This window comes from Plodia interpunctella, chromosome 18, assembly GCF_027563975.2.
Source record: "Plodia interpunctella isolate USDA-ARS_2022_Savannah chromosome 18, ilPloInte3.2, whole genome shotgun sequence".
Classification (NCBI taxonomy): Eukaryota; Metazoa; Arthropoda; class Insecta; order Lepidoptera; family Pyralidae; genus Plodia; species Plodia interpunctella.
This window is the reverse complement of record NC_071311.1, coordinates 6,414,757-6,434,163: the sequence shown is the minus strand read 5'-3', so window position 1 is coordinate 6,434,163 and position 19,407 is coordinate 6,414,757. Positions and strand designations below refer to the sequence as shown.

The 19,407-nt window shown below is 34.8% G+C and overlaps 3 protein-coding genes across 9 annotated transcripts in view; 2 read left to right on the top strand and 1 right to left on the bottom strand.

The window, feature by feature from the left end:
* The first annotated feature begins 945 nt into the window (after positions 1-945).
* LOC128677784 (UDP-glucose 4-epimerase-like) overlaps positions 946-19,407 on the top strand; it is a 41,423-nt gene continuing 22,961 nt past the window's right edge. Inside the window, exons 1-8 of the mRNA XM_053758881.1 lie at positions 946-1,105; positions 4,698-4,951; positions 5,261-5,374; positions 5,848-6,024; positions 7,067-7,247; positions 7,386-7,474; positions 7,970-8,162; positions 8,664-8,787. Coding sequence (XP_053614856.1) covers positions 4,712-4,951; positions 5,261-5,374; positions 5,848-6,024; positions 7,067-7,247; positions 7,386-7,474; positions 7,970-8,162; positions 8,664-8,755 — 1,086 coding nt within the window. The 5' untranslated portion in view covers positions 946-1,105; positions 4,698-4,711 and the 3' untranslated portion in view covers positions 8,756-8,787. The remainder of the gene's footprint in view (positions 1,106-4,697; positions 4,952-5,260; positions 5,375-5,847; positions 6,025-7,066; positions 7,248-7,385; positions 7,475-7,969; positions 8,163-8,663; positions 8,788-19,407) is intronic.
* Positions 9,316-11,913, bottom strand: Mettl4 (Methyltransferase like 4). The gene is made up of 5 exons (XM_053758882.2): positions 11,673-11,913; positions 11,161-11,396; positions 10,813-10,941; positions 10,234-10,574; positions 9,316-9,485 (listed from the first exon to the last, which is right to left on the bottom strand). Exons 1-5 carry the CDS (start codon positions 11,868-11,870, stop codon positions 9,343-9,345), a joined length of 1,047 nt encoding a protein of 348 aa, XP_053614857.1. The 5' UTR covers positions 11,871-11,913; the 3' UTR covers positions 9,316-9,342.
* Dab (Disabled) overlaps positions 13,721-19,407 on the top strand; it is a 29,260-nt gene continuing 23,573 nt past the window's right edge. For 2 of the 7 annotated variants that reach the window (XM_064436542.1, XM_053758874.1), the window contains exons 1-2: positions 13,721-13,951; positions 17,419-17,510. In XM_064436542.1, the coding sequence (XP_064292612.1) occupies positions 17,441-17,510 (70 nt within the window). In that variant the 5' untranslated portion in view covers positions 13,721-13,951; positions 17,419-17,440. Of the gene's footprint in view, positions 13,952-17,377; positions 17,511-17,766; positions 18,737-19,407 lie in introns of those variants that run through there. The other 5 variants (XM_053758879.1, XM_053758873.1, XM_053758876.1 and 2 more) reach the window with 4 other exon arrangements.

Here is a 19,407-nt window from a genome sequence, read left to right as displayed (position 1 = left end):
GGATACAATATTAGCTGCTAAAATAAAGATTCATATTAGCACCTTTACAATAAATTAAATCTTAATTTTTTTTGCAAACAGGAGCAGCAAGAAAAAAGGAAATTCGTTTTAAAATAGAATAAAAACACATAATATATTAAACTTACTTTATCAACTTTAATAACGATACCATGCATTTTGTCTCGAACATATGGTTGATTTGGGATGAGACTAAACCAAACGCCATGATTTCTGTGGAAACTGCACATGGTAGCGATCTGCGGAAGGTCACTGACTGATTGACACTGAATCGCGGCACACAGTTACACCACCCACTGATGTTAATGCATGCAAATACTTAAATTCACCCTCATATTACTTACATATTAAGTATTTTTAGGTTCGAGTAATACATAGCCTTTAAGAAGTAGACAAACTATATTGTGAAGGGGGAAGCCCTTCACCTTCAAAATATATTCTATCTACTCTAACTCCATCCGAGAGGTGTTATAGGAGTAAAAATTCAATTCAAATCATTTATGAAAAGCTATAAATGTTTTGAATTTAATTTTTACCCTGCGGGACTAATGCTACATGGGAAATCAAATCATGATAATGATAATAAATTGATGATTTTGGGTTCAGTGGAAATTATCTACTGTATTTAGAGTTACATACCAGGTATATTTTTTCTTTATGCATAAGCTCTTTAAACTAGTCAGCATATAAGTATGACAGAAATAATCGCCTCCTTCCACCTAAATCCTACGTCTTAAACCAAATGGATTCTAGGAGACATTTTCTTTTCTTTAATTTTTTTTTCTAAAACACATTACTTAGTACCTCAATTTTGTAAAATATCCAAATTTACATTTTTCTCTTTTCCACGTTCGCTCGCACATTCGCACACACATGTATCGGTGTAAATGCGGCCACAACTTGCAAACAGTGACGCGGGCGCAGACGACGACCGACTCGTCGGTCTGTCGATTTTCGTATCCTCAAATGCCCACCGGCCTTTACGCAGGGCCCACGTGCCTTTAATTTTATATTAGTTTATTTATTATATATCAATATTATTGTGCCGCCTCTCGTATAAGTGATTAGTGACTAAGCAGTTCAATAGGTGAGTACTATCTAACGGTCGTGTGAAACAGACTTTATTTTCGAATATGTGAAAGTGAGCGGTTTTCTTTGAAAACAGTTAGATCGATGTATTTGCCGTTTGACAATTGAGAATAGGTTCGTATTTATTTTTTATGGTAAAAATGTCATCGAATTGATTTTTTAAAATAAGTACAAAATAATTGGTAGATGTTAGAAAAAAATATACCTGCTGAAACTAAAAAATATACTAATACCTGAATAAAAACTTTTAAAAATTATACTTCCAAATCTGGTTTTACTTAGTAAGTTACATATTAAAATTTCCATTTAAAAAAATTACGTGTTCTAGCAAAAGTTTTCAACGTCCGTTTAAGGTAGACCCTATGGATGACCCCCTACCACTCCTGGGGTTTTTATGGATTTTTTAATAATAAGGTGATAACAAACAGTTTTGGGCAAAGTTTATGATAGGACTACTCTGAATAAATAAATAGCACTGTACTAGCTACTGTGAACCAAAAGCAACAGCATTTTATTTTGAATTCGGTTAAAAAATATTGGACTAATTCGTTTATGTCTTTTACTTAGACCGTTATTTTTTTGTTTACAATAAACTTTTTGCAAAACAAAAAACCTATATAATATATTCCGGGAAATTATGGGTTTTCCAATTCCTGCCTCTAACGTCCTTTTCCTTATGACTTGACAGAGTCGCAGGCGTTAAAAGAATTTGCAATCGATGACCTAATCGACATCATTCATTTTACATGTTTCATACAGACATAGTCATAAATCTCCATAAAATATCATTCTAAGAATCGCATGCGCAGCTCAAGCTTGGGATGCGTATAAATAGCGAGTTTCTTGGGGTTTATTACCGAGGTGTTTGACCCGAGGACAGGATGCAAAAAAGGTATATGACAGCCATAATTATAGGATAGGGACTGACACAGCTTATTATGTGACTGGATATTATAGCTAGCGGAAAAACTCGCTGTAGCTCTCTTAATTACAAGATTCTTGGAATAACTTGGTATTAAAGCCGAGTTGGCACAGCAAAATCACTACCTACATAGTATAAAACAAAGTAGCTTCTTTCTGTCTGTTCCTATGCTTAGATCTTTTAAACTAGGTACACAACGGATTTTGATGTTGTTTTTTTAAATAAGTAGTGGGATTATGGTTTTACCCGAGCGAAGCCTGGGCGGGCCGCTAGTTTTGCATATAAGTAACTATTTCTTATGATATGGTAGAGTACTGCTTGTTTATTGATTATTTATTTGACCAAAGTTAACTTACAATTTATTACAGAAAACATTCAGTTCTACATTCAAACATTCGGAGAAGTTCCACACCAAAGTAATTAAAAAGATTTTAATATCTTTTAGACCATCGATTAGACCCATCGATTAGACCCATCGATTAGGACGAGTTTAGTGATTTCCATGCCTCAAAAACGTGGAATTATTAGGTATATTTTTAAATAAGTAATTAAAACGATTACGATCTTAAATATACAATAATTAATTACAAAACATCAGGTAGGTACCTAAGTAATGCTCAGGTATGGTACGTTTAGACGTACCATAAACAAATCATTTCTGAAGTTTTTATCAGCTCGATAAGTTCAGATTTAGATCTGAACTTATCGAGCTGATAATAACTTCAGAGTAAAGGTTTATCACTTCAGAAATGAATTGTTTTCGTATAAATTACATTTTAAAACAACAACACATATAAAAAAAACCGTTTGAACATTGAATAGGTATTCCTTAATCACGTCATCCTCGTCACAGAAGTGTTGTACATTTCTGCATTGCATTGGATAATACTTGTTGTGTAGTCAATGGTAGGTACAGTCAGCAGATAAATCTAACCTCACACATAACTAACTTACTAATAAGGTCAGATCAGAAGGATCAGAAGTATATAAAGCTACTCAAATTTATAGCATATTTGCCGCAATTTGAATGGAAAATGTCATAAAAATAATTTACAGATATTAATTATAATGTTTATTACATTACATTATTACTTAATGTAGTTTTGGGAGAACAAACAATATTCTGTACAACCGAGCCCTAAAATAAATTTCAAATTTGTTTAATCCTATTCCACTTTTTCGATTTTCTTTAATATCTACGATAAATGTTAAAGTGAGTTTGTATGTTCCTCTTCAAGCTTCTATTCAATCGACATTCGTGAAATATTGCAATAGGTCACTGAACTGACCCAGTGAGAAAGAGACGCGGGCGAAGCCGCGGCAAAGCTAGTTTAGAGAATAAGAACCAAAAATACTATCAATATTTAATTAATATATTATAAGTAATATCTGATAAGCTTATCAAGGACACTCGATCACACGCCGATATAAATCAAATTAGGTATCAATAAATAAAATATATTTGGAGCTGTGAGTTGGAGTCAAAGATTCTTTCAATGTTTTCCGGTTGTATATAATGGTTTATTCACGTTTGTATAATCGTTAATAAACTATATATCATTTACATATAACGAACAAGGCGCCGAAGTTTAAGCATTCTAAGAAACGATAAAGCATTAGATAGATTAATTATTCGCGGTATAAATAATTCGACTTATCAACTAAAGTTAAAATCCTCCCGAATATCATTCATTGGTAGAATGATATTCGGGAGGATCTTAAGGACAACCCATTTGAGTAAGAAGGTATAGGTAATACCTACATATTGATCTTAGCTTGGCAGAACGATACAAACAAAATATGTAACTAGATTTAAAATGTTCCGTAATTTTGTATGAATAATAAATAAAAGTAAGTAATAAATAATCTTGATCATCGTTTAACAAGATGTAATTATCACATCACACAAATTATAAATGAATACTGTAAATTCAAAAATTCCTCTTAATTTTGACGTAAATAAAAATGGCGGGAATTATTGGATCAAACTTGGTATTTCGTGATCAAAGACTGCACTTATGACATTTTGTTTTATAATAGATATAGAGAACAAAATTTTATGCCGTAAAATGTTAATTACATCTTAAACATTAATTCTAAGGTCATAAAACATCACAGTTAGATGTCTCAACATCGTATTGAGACAGACGTGACTGTAGAAGCTGCGATTTACAAGTTAATTGCATATTGTTTCCCACCAAAGGACTGATGCAAGGCTGCCTCTCTGTTAGCTGAACCTTGCTCGTCTTGGTTCCTATTTGCTTTTGTAATTCGGAGAATTTAAATAAGTACCTACATCATACATCATCTACATCTTATTTATATTATGAAGAGGATATTTTTGTCTTTTTGCCTGTAACAATTAAACTTATAAACTGTGCTTATAAATTGCTGAACCGAGTTTCATCAAGAGTCAATAAAAATCCTAAAAATATTGGATTTGGATTTAAGAAATAGGGACTGTCTCACCACTTTCTGATAAATTATCACATTGTAATCTGACAGATAAACTGACCGCTAGATAAATCTGCCTGATGTGATTGGCCAGTTAGCTACATTCAACTCATGTGAAACACAAATTTAACCGTTATCTGGTCGATATCATTACATAATAGGCAATTTTATTAGCAAAAGGTGAAACAGATTCCAAATTTTGCAATTATTTCAGAATAATCAGCCAAAATGCCCCGGTTCAAGACAATTCTGGTGACGGGAGGCGCGGGCTACATAGGCAGCCACTGCGTGGTGGACCTCTTGGAGGCTGGCTATGATGTAGTCGCTATAGACAACTTTGCCAACGCTGTAGGTGACGATGAAGGTTCGCCAGCGCTGAGACGAGCTGAAGAAATAACGGGGAAGAAGATCGCTTTCTACAAAGCCGATCTATTGGACAAGCCACAGATTAATACAATATTTGATAAAGTACGTAAAAAGAAATTTTTTATTACAAAGATGAGCGTTTAACTACCTACATGTCAACATGGTTCGCGTGAGAGAAATCTGTACCGAAAATACAAGGCAACAATCTCTTAAACTTTATCTAGTGTGGCATAATTTGCCAAGATATATATTTTTAAGTTTTACTATGAAATAAAAAAAAATGTTTTAATGGTGGCGCTAGTATGCGGCCAGATAGGGCCTTAACTTGACTACTTGACTCTACTCATGGTACCGTACCTTACCACGACGTATGTAAATTAATTTTGTAATACCCTGTACACCTTCTTCCAGCACAAAGTAGACTGTGTGATCCACTTCGCTGCGCTGAAAGCGGTCGGCGAGTCCATGCAACAGCCTCTGCTGTACTATCAGAACAACTTGCTAGGCATGCTCAACTTATTGGAGGTTTGTGGGTCTACTTTGAGGAATATAGAAGAGTGAATGAATGAATCATACTTTGCTTTTGAAGATTGTTAACCAAAATATAGACTGTTCAGCCATCGTCATAGTTTGAAAATACATGTTGTAAACAAATATAGAAACATAAAAAGAACTTAGAGACGGCTATGGTTTACACTATAGCCGTCTACTAAGCCCTAGCTTTTTAACTCTTAAATGCATTGCCGTAAATAGGAGTGTCAGGGTGGTCTGTACCCTATGCCGGCACCGTTGTTGGGGTGCCCAGACACAGGGCGCAGACCCTGTGGGGGCGCAGAAATAGCCAAGCAAAGACCATAAAAAATACCTACAGCTATATCTATCTACAGCAAGCCCATCACGATACGAAATAAATCCGTGACAACCTTGAGGGTCAAGACTAGTTTTTCTTACAAATGGCAGATGACGGACCTGAATTATCTTCGTTTACAACGTTCCAGATAATGCAATCTCACAACTGCTACCAGCTGGTATTCTCCTCATCCTGCACAGTGTACGGCGAGCCTGAGAGTCAGCCCATAACGGAGACTCATGCTACAGGGAACATCACTAATGTCTACGGCAGAACCAAGTACTTCATAGAGGAAATGCTTAAAGACCTGAGCATGGCTGAGAAGGTAAGAGCAGCGACCACATAAAGACTCAACGTCTTCACTTCTGTGAGAATTGGATGCTAGATAAGGATAATCATTGTTATAGCCAGGTTAGGTCAAGATGAAAAATGATCTTTATCAAATTCAAATCATTTATTCAGAAATTAGACCTTCACAGGCACTTTTTCTCGTCAATTTTTATATTTATAGTTACTTCTCACAAGCTACAAACTACTACTATCAAATTGACCTGTCTTTCATGCTGATCCTATTGCTGTAAGGTCCCATTACAGAAGTCCCAAAATAACTTGTAATTTGTCCTAGTATTCTCACGATTAATGCCTACCAGTAATACATAAAATATACGACTTATGAAATATCACAGTGCGATCAGAGCCTATTTTTATTAATTTCTTTATTTTCCTGATTTTGTAATAAGGTTGTGTATGTGGTTTCTATCCTTGAATAAGACTCCGTTAGAACTTCCCCGTGTAACTTATTCCGCGGACTTCTAAGAATGGCTAGTCGGTCTCTGCTTCAGACCGGTTGACTGACTATTCGGATATGTCAGTCAACCGGTTGGGTGACTTACTGACTTCGTTTTGAGGTTCAAGGTCAAATTACTTTCATGGTCCCAGTGTATGCCGTCACGTAACTACCTAATAATCATACGTGTACTTATACCGTGTGCTACATATTTATTAGTCGTTTTATTATTAGAGATAATAAATGGGAAATAGAGAAGAAAAAGTAGTAGGAATGCGGGCTGAGAAACACACACTCATTTTAGATAGCACTCGGGAGAAAAATATGAATGCACCACATAACATATCTAACTACACATACCTACCTACTTCTCAATTTTTCATTGATATAATTAAAAAAAAAAGAATGTTGCATTGTTTGTTTTTTCTGGTATACAGAAAATGGTATAGAGTATACATTAGCGTGGCAAAAGCATAAGGCAGAATTATTTTTTACCCTAGTACCTACCTAATTAACAACCGAGATAGATATAGGGGCGAAAACAGGAGCTTGTCTTTTCATTTCATAAAACGTTTTTCAGAAATGGAACATAATCTCCTTACGGTATTTCAATCCAGTGGGCGCACACCCATCCGGGCTGATCGGAGAAGACCCTACAAAAGAATTCACTAACCTCATGCCATTTATGGCACAAGTGGCGCTGGGCAAGAAACCTGTGCTGACTGTCTTTGGCAACGACTACAACACTCCCGATGGCACTGGCAAGTAACATTTTAAATGTAAAAAATAACGAGATTTAAAAATATATATATTGCTTACAGAAATTTAAATTAGCAGTGCTTGATTGGTCAATTACAAATGCGTTTGTGGACGTTTACCAACTTTTTTTTTTGTTTCAGGCATAAGAGACTATATCCACGTCATGGACCTAGCGAGCGGTCACGTGGCAGCGCTGAACTTGATCAGTCAAAGTCATGTTGGACTAAAGGTAAGGACCAAAAAAGTTTATTTAACGTAACCATACGAACGTTTTCCTAGTTTTTTTCTCCTCCAATTCGCATGGTCTTCAGCATCAGACTATTGACGCTCATTTCCTCCTTGACAACATCGAGCCAGCACATTTTAAGTTTGCCCTTGTGCCATTTATGTTACTAGCGGCCCGTCCCGGCTCCGCTCGGGTATAAACATAATAAATTATACCCCTGAACCTTCCTCAGGAATCACTCTATTGGTAAAAACCGCATGAAAATCCGTGCAGTAGTTTTTGAGTTTATCGCGAACAGACAGACAGACAGACGCGGTAGAGGACATTGTTTTATAATATGTAAGGATAAGGATAGTAAGGTATTTATATGCTAAAGTATCCTACTAATCGCAAAAAAAAATGAATGATAATTTATAGCGATAGGTGTATGCATAAACAAATAATCGTATGCATAAATATAATAAATAAGTAGGATATCCATATATAATTATTTTGCAGGTGTATAACCTAGGCACCGGGCGGGGGGTGTCAGTGAAGGAGTTGGTGGGAGTGTTCGAGCGCGTGACCGGCACCAAAATCCCGCTGCAGTACGTGGCGCGGAGGCTGGGCGACATCACGGCTATGTGGGCTGACGCTTCGCTGGCCAACACCGAGCTTGGCTGGGCCACGAAGTACAGCATTGAGGAGATGTGTAAGTGACATGTCGCTAAGTCTGAACTATTTCCCGATCTGGCCCATGACCCGGTCATGGCTCCATCAAATTGGAAATATAGTCGGAACCCGCTCACTAACGCCACCATCACATTTTTATCAATTACTGTTATAATTAGTGACAATTAAAAAATTATCAATTAAAAATTAGGCTACACTGGATAAAGGATTTTATTAGAAAGTATTACAGTTTACTATTGGACACAGTTGCCACAATGTACTAAAGTGAAAACGGTGGCCAACAAAATCCGTATAGTAAATTGAGACAACACTGTACGAGTATAATGGAAAAATATAATACGTCCTTTTCTAGTGTAGCATAATTTGTTAAGATATTGTTTAAATTCATAAAAATAAGAAGGCGGCGCTAGTGTGCAGCTAGATAGGGCCGGCCTTAGTAAGTTTTTAAATACATTTTACTTAAAAACCGAATGAAACATCTTTTGAATAAATTTTACTTATAAACCTGATGACACACCAGGTGCGGACTTCTGGCGGTGGCAGACGATGAACCCCGACGGCTATCCCAAGAAGAATATCAAAACCAGTGTCATAGTCAACGGAAAGAGTTGATGAGACGAACTTAGTATATGTAAAATTAAATAAGTATTTTTTATTTATATTTTTTGTATGAGCTGTATTATTAATCACAACCCTCGGACAGATTTAGAGGAAATTATAAATCTTCAATTACAAAGTGGCAGATAGTTATTATACACTAGCGGCTAAAAATTCACCAAACATGGTGGATTCGACTTACATTGCTGGTTTTCCTTGCGGTAAATAAAAGGTCTTAAACTACGCAATGCACGAACTGTCCGAGTTCGCTTATAATGTATATCCGGCATTAAGAACTACTCGACCGAATTTGAACCGAAATGATCCTAGAGAGAAAACAGAATAAGAACCTAAGTATGTGGTGAGCGAAATTAAAAAATATTTTAACAGATTATGCCGCAGTACATAAATAATTTTAGTAGAAAGTATTATAGTTTTCTACAATACAAAGCACGTTAACTCCTGCACTCAGAAAGATTTAAAGTTGGCAACCAACAAACCAGTGGCAGTGACACAATATACGGTAAAATCTAATTCAGAAATCGATGGAGCGTCGACACGCAAAAAAGAATTAATAATTTTAAAAATATATTTTATTAATCTTACGTAACCTCTTCGTACAAGGAGATGTGTTGCCATTTCAACGGTTCGTAACCAACGCTCGTGGTGTTCGGTAAAAGATACCGCGCAAACAACTCTAGCACTTGTGGACGGTGTGTGCTCTTTACGTATTGTGATAATATATCTGCAATATAATAACACAAATCAGTGACAGAGATCAATTAAAATAAACCCTATTCATAAAGTTATTTAGTCAACTAGTGGGTTACCACTCTAAACTCACATTTGAAATGTAATTTCAAACTCCTATGTTTTGTAGGAACCTATAAGAATAATAAAATATGTATATGAAAGGTATGAGTCGACCAAGTCAAAACACTCATTAAAACAACTCTTACTAAGTTCAATTGGGATGAATTTGGATGATTCATAAAACACTATATAAAGCGTGTTTCAGGTTGCATTTGCTGTATAGCGAAGCCTGGTGTCAGTGTAATAAATAAATATTAAAATTTTGAAGATTCAGCTGTGATTTTGAAATCGGCTGCCTACACTATGTTAACACTCCTTGAAAATGCTATTGTTGATATATTAATAATACTGTAGCGACATCCATGGAGTATGTGGAATGGTTCCTATTCTAGGACGGGACTACACGCCATGCAGCCATATATTAACTTGCATATTGAATTGCCTTTGCTTAGAGAAATAAGGATTGAATATAGTTCAAAGTCTAAAAATAGGTGAAAGCGTTCGTTAAGTAAAAACTTATATATTCATATATATATACAGGGGGTTCAATTCCTGCTCAATTGTTTGCATATTTTTTTTAAGTTTCATTGCTCCATCTTCGCCTGACATTTTGCCAATGTCAAGGTTGAGATTAACTTGAGCCATAAAAAAAAAATGTCAGTATATCATAAAATACTCACCTAACAATGGTGGCTTATGAGAATGCAATGCACTAGGCACACTGACAACTAAATGAGAGTCGGGCAAGTCTAAAACCTCACCAACTTTGCCTAGAATTATTCTCTCATACGGCTGCTTTTTACTTCCTCCACTGAAGGCACAAACGGGCTCCAAGTCTACAGTGACCTTCAGCCAGTACCAAGTTGTGACATATTCCACTCCCCATGAAGGGAATATTAAGTCTTTGACAGCGGATATATTGCTAGGAGAGTTGGTACACCACATGGCTATGAGGCAGTTTGGTGACAACAGGTCTCGGACTGGTATTGATGCTATATCTTCATTGTACATCATGCTGTAGCTGAAATAATAATAAATCTTTATCTATCTACCACAATTAACTTTATCTAACACAAAGTTTCTGCATTTAAAAAACAAATTTGATGTCAGATCAATGAGTATAAGGTATGGTAAACCTTAAAAATCAATTAACAAAATTAATGTCAATATAAAACAGGAGAAACAATTCTAAAATATGAGTATAAATTATCATTTTTAAATAAATCATTAAACAACTAATCAAAAAATTAATTAAGCACCTTAACTTATCATTTGCCCCTTTCAGTCTCCTTATGTACTTATTCCACCAGGGTGGATCAGCAACAACTATGTCATATTTATTTCCTTTCAACTTTAGACATTGCTCCTTAACACAGCCACAAAGAAACCTGAAAATTGTATAATTTGTTACTTTCTCATTTCTTATATCAATTATTAACTCAAATTTAGAATACCTACTGATATTATTTGCTATCTCCAATTATTTCATTGAGATTACTATATGAATAACAACATTGTTAATTTTAATGCATAAAAATGATGGAGATTCTTTCACCATTAATTATTAGATACATAAATTTAATTTAAGTGTATCACATGATGCATACCTTGAATTACTTGGTATTAAAAAGTAATTATCCATAATTTTACATTTCAAAGGTACATCTAAATTGTTCCCTCCATTCATTCCACTAAAGGCAAAAATGGTAGATTTGTGAAGCTCTTGAGCTAAATCCCTCACGGCATGTGTATTTAACACATTGTATTTCTTTGTAAGTTCATTTTTCACTTCAAAACTAATTTCCAACAAGAATCTCTTGAATTGTTCTCTCACTAATAAGGTCTAAAATCATAAGTTATTTAAAGAACTCACAAAACGGAAATTAAGTGATAAAAATACTTAATCTCCATTTTCACTATATAAAACTGTTAAGGCTCTAATTCCGTATGAACAGTACCTAGTATTCAAGATTGTTAAATAGAAAAATAAGTGCACTTCAATTTTAAGGATGGGACTCCATCAAATGGATTCATCCACTGGCTAGTAATGTACAGTTTATACTACAATTTGTTGTGTACTTAAATAAATAAATAAGTAAACTTGTAAATTGGTGCAAACCTCGTCATGAGCTTTAATTTCTTCGTGGCATCTTTTTCTCCTAACTGTTTTATTGTCCTGGCTCAATATAGAAAACAGTCTCAATAATAATCCTAAGTTTGATACATGTCCATCAGATTTTACTTTTTCATACAAGCAGAGAGTATGTTTCCTGTGATCTAGTAAAGTGAAATGTTCTGTTTTAAGTATTAAAGACATACTATGTAATATTATTCATTTCCCAATCACATACAAAAATAAAACTTACAAACAATTCTTTCCAACTTCTATTTTATATTTATATTTTAACTCCATGACATTATTTTTCTTTGACAGTTGACAATATTTATTTTTGTCTAACCCATGGATTTAGTAAAAATATTTCTAGACCATTGATTCTAGACACACGAGACAGTGTATGTAGGTTCACATACGCTACATCCCTCCCTTGTTAAATGAATTAAAAATACTGATGGTGTTTAGAGAATATTAGATAGGTGTTTAAAGAATTTATATTGCTTTTTGAACTCGTTCTAGAAATGGTACTAATTTATGACTGACACTATTACAATCAGAATCGCTCTTGTCTTGAGCATTATACCTACGGCTCAAGAGCGGAAGAAGTCAATTTGATTACTAATGTATATTGTAAATAATTTTTCAATATTATTTTGGTGACCAATTAAACTTTTAATTTGTGTTTAGTATGTTTAGTAAATAGCTTTGTGCTTGAGTTATTATTAGATATTGTTACATTATATTAGCTATATATATTGTCTGAGTTAGAAGAAGGTACACTTTTACAGAGCAGACTCAATATGTGGAAGCAATCTGTTGGCTTGAAAATCAGCAGATCCAAAACAAAGTATCTGTTTTGTGATTTTGGTGGTGATTCCAATAAACAATAAAGTAGCTCTCACTATTGATAGTAGCCTCTTACCTTGTTTGCTCTGATTTTAAGTATTTAGGCTCGTTACTCCAGAGTGACGGAGAAGAGAAGAAGATAAGGAGGTAAAGCGACGAATCAACCCGGGATGGCAGAAGTGGAGAGAAGTGACCGGCACTATATGCGACCCAAAGTTGCCGATAAAGTTGAAGGGTAAGATTTAGAAAGCTGTTGTGAGACCTGTAATTATGTATGGATCGGAATGTTGGGCTACCAAAGTGCAGGACGAAAAGAGACTTCACTCTACCGAAATGCGGATGTTACGCTGGATGTGCGGGGTTACAAGAACGGACAGGGTAAGGAATATTTATATCGGAGGAAGTTTGAAAATTGCGCCTATAAATGATAAAATTAGATGTAATAGACTCGGTTGGTTTGGACACGTGATGAGGAGAGAAGAGAATCATTTACTGAGGAAAGCTTTAAGTAGGAAGGTACATGGATATAGAGAACGAGAAAAGCCTAGGAAGAGATGGATGGATTGTGTCAGGGAGGATATGAAGTTACTGGGGGTGGATCCAAATATGGCAAAAGATAGAGAATTGTGGAGGGAACAGACATTTTGCGCCGACCCCAGATGATGGGACAAGGTAAGGTAAATGATGATTGTCTGAGTTATTATTATTATATATAGCATTATTTATATTATTATATAGCATTTTGCAGGAAGGTCGTGATAGCTGTGTCTGAGTCCTATAACTTAATATAAACAAGTAGTGTAGAGAAACTAGAAATAAACAGTATTGGTTTGACCGCTCTGATTGTAGTACATACGGAATACCTTAGTAGGTACTAATTCCATGGTCCAACCAAACTATAAGAACTATAAGACAAACACGCAAGAAACCCCACAAATACACAAATACACTTTGTTTGCAATCAATCTGTCACTCTACACGTCAGCTAGGTTTAACCGGATAAACTCTGTATGGGCTAGATCTAAGTTTATTGGGTCATTTGGCTACTCTTTTGCAGCTATTAGGCTACTACAAATTGAAAAGTAACCTAGGTAATTAATAGCTCTATCGATTGATGAACTTCGTACCATTTGCTAAAAAGAAGCTCGTCGTCTATCAATGTCAATAGTATGTCAAATGTTGTCAAATTCGGCCAATCAACCAGTCGTCAAATATAGGTAAAGCAATAGCAAAGCAATGCAAATTGCAATGTAAGTGTGCGCTTGTGTGTATTTTAAATCAATTCTATAATAAAGTAAGTCAATAAATAATGATACTGTTTGTATTGTTTTAAAGACTTACAGAGAACAACACTAATAAGTAACACATAATAATCAGAACAAACAACCTGAGGGACCTTTGTGCAAATAAATTAAAAACAATGGCAGTTTTCAAAGGTATGTTTGCTTCTTTTTTCGGTAATCAATTTCCCTACGTGTACTTATTTATTTACGTATTTTCTTGTGGGAGCCATAGAACTTGTGAAAGTCAATTTTCATTTGAGCTTCTACATGTGATACAAATAACGTTTATTTGTATTTGCTTGACATAAAAAAGTAATACTAAATAATAAATTTAAATAATAATAATAAATTTAATAAATAAATGTGTTATTGATACACCAACATATTTCTGAAAATTTTGTTATAAAAAATATTTAAAGTACTAGATAAAATACAATAAAGTAGTGCTACACTATCAATCCTAATAAATCACCAAACTTCAAATCAGAAAATTGACTTCTCAACATTATTAATATACTTACTGCAACATTATGTCTGTTATTTTGAACACTGAACATGATTGGAAATTACTATTATAATCAAGGAACTTTATTTGAGTCACCCATACTTAATTTTCACGGTTTTTACTAGCTTTAAGCAAAAAAATAAACAAACTAAGTTACAACTCTTACAATATAATTCAACTTAATATCAACTCATGTTTAAGCATGTGCATTTATTTTATGTTGTTTCCTTTATACTAATTATAATGGTGATAGTTTGTCTGTCCGTCACACTTTCACAGCTAAACCACTGGGCTGATTTTGTAACTGGTAGCAAGTTTAAATAATGTTAGTGATATCAAATTATTATAATTCCTTTGAATTTTGTCCATCCATTTTACGTTACACCATAACGGCAAAAGTTGTTCAGCACAATAAGAAATTTTACTTATTTCATAGTTTAAGATTATGATTTATGAGTGTATCATAACTTATGCAATGGTAGTACCTCCACATGGTGAAGGCTCTACAGGTTATGCCTAATTTTCGATGACAAAGAATCAGATTGTATATAATCTTTGATAAAATCAGTCCAGCTGGTTTAGCATAACAAAATAATAAACATCCTCGCTTTATTATTTATAATTCATTGGACTCATAGAGTCCACATGAACAAAGTCGCGGGCAACTCTTTACAAATTTATTTGTCTATGGTCTGGCTGGGGTGTTGAAACACCTTTGACGACCTCTGTGGCCTAATGGTCATCACGCCGGACTGCTACACTGGAGGTCCCAGGTTCGATCCCCGGTCGGGTCATGATGGGAAATGATCTTTTTCAGATTGACCCGGGTCTTGGATGTTTATCTATATATGTATTTGTTATAGAATATAGTATCGTTGAGTTAGTATCCGATGACACAAGTCTCGAACTTACTTTGGGGCTAGCTCAATCTGTGTGATTTGTCCTAATATATTTATTTACCTTATTGAAAAAGGACAAAAATTCATTGCTTTTGAAATTTGAAGGAACTCAAAGAAAATATCTTTAAAATCATTACATATTAAATGCAATGTAGGCGAATCAAATTGTGAAAGATTATAAAAATTGTTTTCAACAATCAAAAATAAATTACAGCACAAAAGCAATATTTAAAATTTATTGATATGTTATCGATCTTGTACATGATAATGTTAATTCAATAAAGTAGCTATGAATGTAAAATGTATTATATATAATGAAATAATAACAGATGGACGACAAAATGGGAGGCCTTTGCCCAGCAGCAGCAACAGACACGCTATAAAAAGGGTATACATACAAAAGATGTTACAATATATTGTTAAAATGGGGAGGGGAACGACCTTGCCTCTTCAGCTTGCACTGGCTTCCCCAATCTGGAAGACCTACTAATATTATAAAGTAGCTGCGCCCCGGGGCTTAGCTCCCGTGGGAATTTCGGCATAAAAAGTACCCCATGTTATATTCTACCCATGTACCAAACATAATAATCCTCCAGTAGATTTTGCGTGAAAGAGTAACAAACATACTCACGTATATGTCCACATAAATCCCCACAAACTTTCGCATTTATGCTATCCTACTAATCGAGTATACGGGTAGAATAGGTATAACTTGAAATAATACATAGGGTACTTTTTAACTCGAAATTCCCAAGGAAGCGAAGCCCCGGGGCTCAGCTAGTAATGAATAATAATACTACTTTAATGAAAATATTAAAGTGTCAAAGAATCTTAAGAAAAGTATGTCATACATGTAGTATAGACAAAGCTGTTGAAACTTATCTGTGTAGAAACTTATCAAATAGTGGACATAGCATACAGATACATATGTAGGTATGTGTGTTATCTTCACAAGACGAATGTAAATGAGCAAACGTCTTGTTATTTATCATCGGCATCTGTGCATTATTATGTTAAGAATTTACATCCTTTATAATATGTTCACTATAGTTACTCGCTTTGTCTGTACTAATGGCAGGACGTAAATTCTTCATACATGTTGTACTTATGTATATTTATGGAATCGCTTTAGATTTTACATTGTGCATGACTATTTTTGAATATTCTTGTGCGCTAATAGACTTAATTCTAAATTTATTTCGTGATTTTTCTAATTAGGTTATATGCAGGTCTTACATGACTGAGAAGAGATTTGTTTGCTCAACAGAAAAGATGATGTTGTTTCTTTTTTTAATGCTGAAAATACATAAAAATATTATGAAAAAACAAATATAACTTGTTTGTCCTGGATATCATCTAATCGTACCATCTAATCGCATTAAGAGTTCCGTCGCGCCAATATCAGGCGGTATAGATATTCTGAAGTCGGGGTGTACCTATACCTATGCGGGGCAGAAAGACCATACCTACAATATGAGTTATGTGCATTCGTAAAGTTTAAAAAATAATAAGTCCATTTTCCATATTTATGCGGCCACGGCGGTAAATATTGCGTCAGATCAAAGTCAAGAAAATATAAAATAGTAATTAATTAAGAGTACTTTGGTAAATAAATAAATTACAAAGGTATGTGCTAAGTTACGCATATAATTGCCTATGTAACAATGAAAACATATGTGTCTATTCTATATATATATTTTAATCAAAATGGAAATTCTTCAAGCTTAAAAAAATATATAACAAATTTTAAAAAAGTTAAAAATAATTTTCTTGTACTGGTCATCCATCATAACTAAACTGGCTAAAAGTTACGCCGTCATGTTAACTAAGTTTCATTGAGGGTACAGTACGACGGAGATCGGCAGCGAATATTGATTAGGGGTAGATCTGCGCTGGTGTGCGGCGACACCCTTCACACACGGAGTGCGCGGTGCGCGCGCTGTGTGAGTGAGCAGCCCGTGCCGGCCGCCATCGCACGTCCGTGTCATCCCTGTTATAAACACTCTATGTTAACAATAAAATCATCTATCTCTATACTTCCATTTTACACATCGAAATTATCTCATTTTTACCTATCGGTGAATTCGGCCAATATCCAAACCTAAACCAACCACGGCCACAAAAAATCAATAAATCTCATAGTGAAACTCGATTGCATTTAACAAAAGTGCCTCGTATCGCGTCCAGTGTACTCCAGTAGTGTACTCCCGTTTCAGTGAGACGGATTTAACTGTACCGATGTTTAATCACAAGTTACCGACTGAATTTCCAATGCAAACCCTCCGTAAGAAAACCAGCCCTTGCAAATGTGAGTTCTCCAAGTGTTCGCTCGATGCTTTTTCACTTACGATATTTTTGTACAATTTTTTTTATACGGTTATGCGGTGTTAGATAGCGCTAAGTGTAAGACCACGGTATCGCATCTAGTCTTTTTGTTATATTTTGCGATTTCTGTTTCATCATGTAACTGCATGGTTCGGCTGGCGTTACTACTAATATGATCAGCTGGCACTTATCATTCACGTGCTATGTCATAATTAGTGACCCCCTGGTGTTTTGGACAGAGGGTGTGTTGTGGGCCCGAGGCGAATATGCAGCGGATCGGAGGGGAGACTAAGCTTTTTGTCGGTTTGTACGGGGCATAATGCAGGTGTGTCATTTCCAGCATCTCTTGCGGCAGTTCGGTGAGTAACCTGTGTCCAATCCATGCTTGCTGGTTGTATCGCATGCCTAGTGCTCATGTACATTAGTTAGTATTGTAACCAACAAAGGTATGTTGTGTATTTGACGGCACTGTGACATACAATAATCTCGTCGCTTTGTTTCCTCTCGGTGGAATAGAGGAAACGCTGCATTTCATAACAACCGGAGATTGACGTGGGTTGAAATATCATCTACGGTTCGTATTCGAACCAGTGAGTAATAAAAATAAAGCTTGTTTTATTGATAGAATTTAACCACTAGATTCAAAATTATATTTAGCTAGCACGTTTAATTTTGCGAATTGTCGGTGTTTTTCTTATTAATTAAGTTTAAGCACACAGTGTATTCAACGGTTTTATTTGAACAACTATGGGAGAGTCCTAAATTAAGTTATGCACTTCTTTCAGATCATATAAGAGCTGTTACAATACTATTACTGTTATAATATAAATACATCAGTTTCTTTGTTACTATTTTAAAGTACAGACAATAACGTCAATCTCTATCTACAGTGGATTTATTTTTTATTCTCGCAATGAACACATACAAAATTCATAGCTAGTATTACAACAATTAAACATAGATCTAGTAAAAAAGTAGACCTCATTTTCATGATCCTGCCTGACATATCATCGCGTCCTGGCTTCTCCCGAGATTCTAAATTTAAAAACAGGAAATTTAATTAAACTGGCAATGATGCACCGTAAACAGGGACCGAAATAGGACAACCGCGTTCACTTTTATTTTGCACTCACTCGTGTTATATTGTCTAAAGTGGATAAATTAATATGACACTAAAAAAATCCGAATTAAAAAGCCTTCTGGCCAAAGGTAGGTTAAACTGTAGCAGTAGTAATGACAACATTAAACAAGTTAGTGCCGTCACCAATTTATGCGTCCTTGTATGAAAATTTGTAGAGTTGTGTGAATTCGAGATATGTGCCAAATAATTTGCTTTTAAATTTAGACAGCTTTGTTTACATACTAATACATTGTGTTTAGTTGATAAAAATGTAGAAACTAACTGCTTTGCTTTGTGATTTGTTTATAAACCTGAGTTTTGGTTGTGTTTATGTTAGGATGCAGAGTATGAGGTTTTTAGCGATGATTCAATTTCTGAGTTAACTGTCACTCCCTCTCTGTCCCTCACTTGCTCTGATGACTTTTTACCTTCAATATCGAAATAATATTAAAATAAAACAAGATACTACAAAAATAGATAAATTATAGTTAAGCTAAGCGTATAGTTTCTTGTATGAATTAGACAATCAACTAATCAATGTGGACTCATGAATTGGGACATGCGTCTAGCAATTTATTTCTGGAAAAGTTTATTAGGCTCGGCATTATCTACTTGTCCTTTGAATGAGGTGGTAAAATACCCTCTGATTCCAGTATATTAGTGGTAACTTTTAGTCATGTGGAAAGGCAGAGCGATATAGACTAGAGCCCATACAGCCATGAAGTAGAATATTTTGACATCCAAATAATTTCAAATTCAA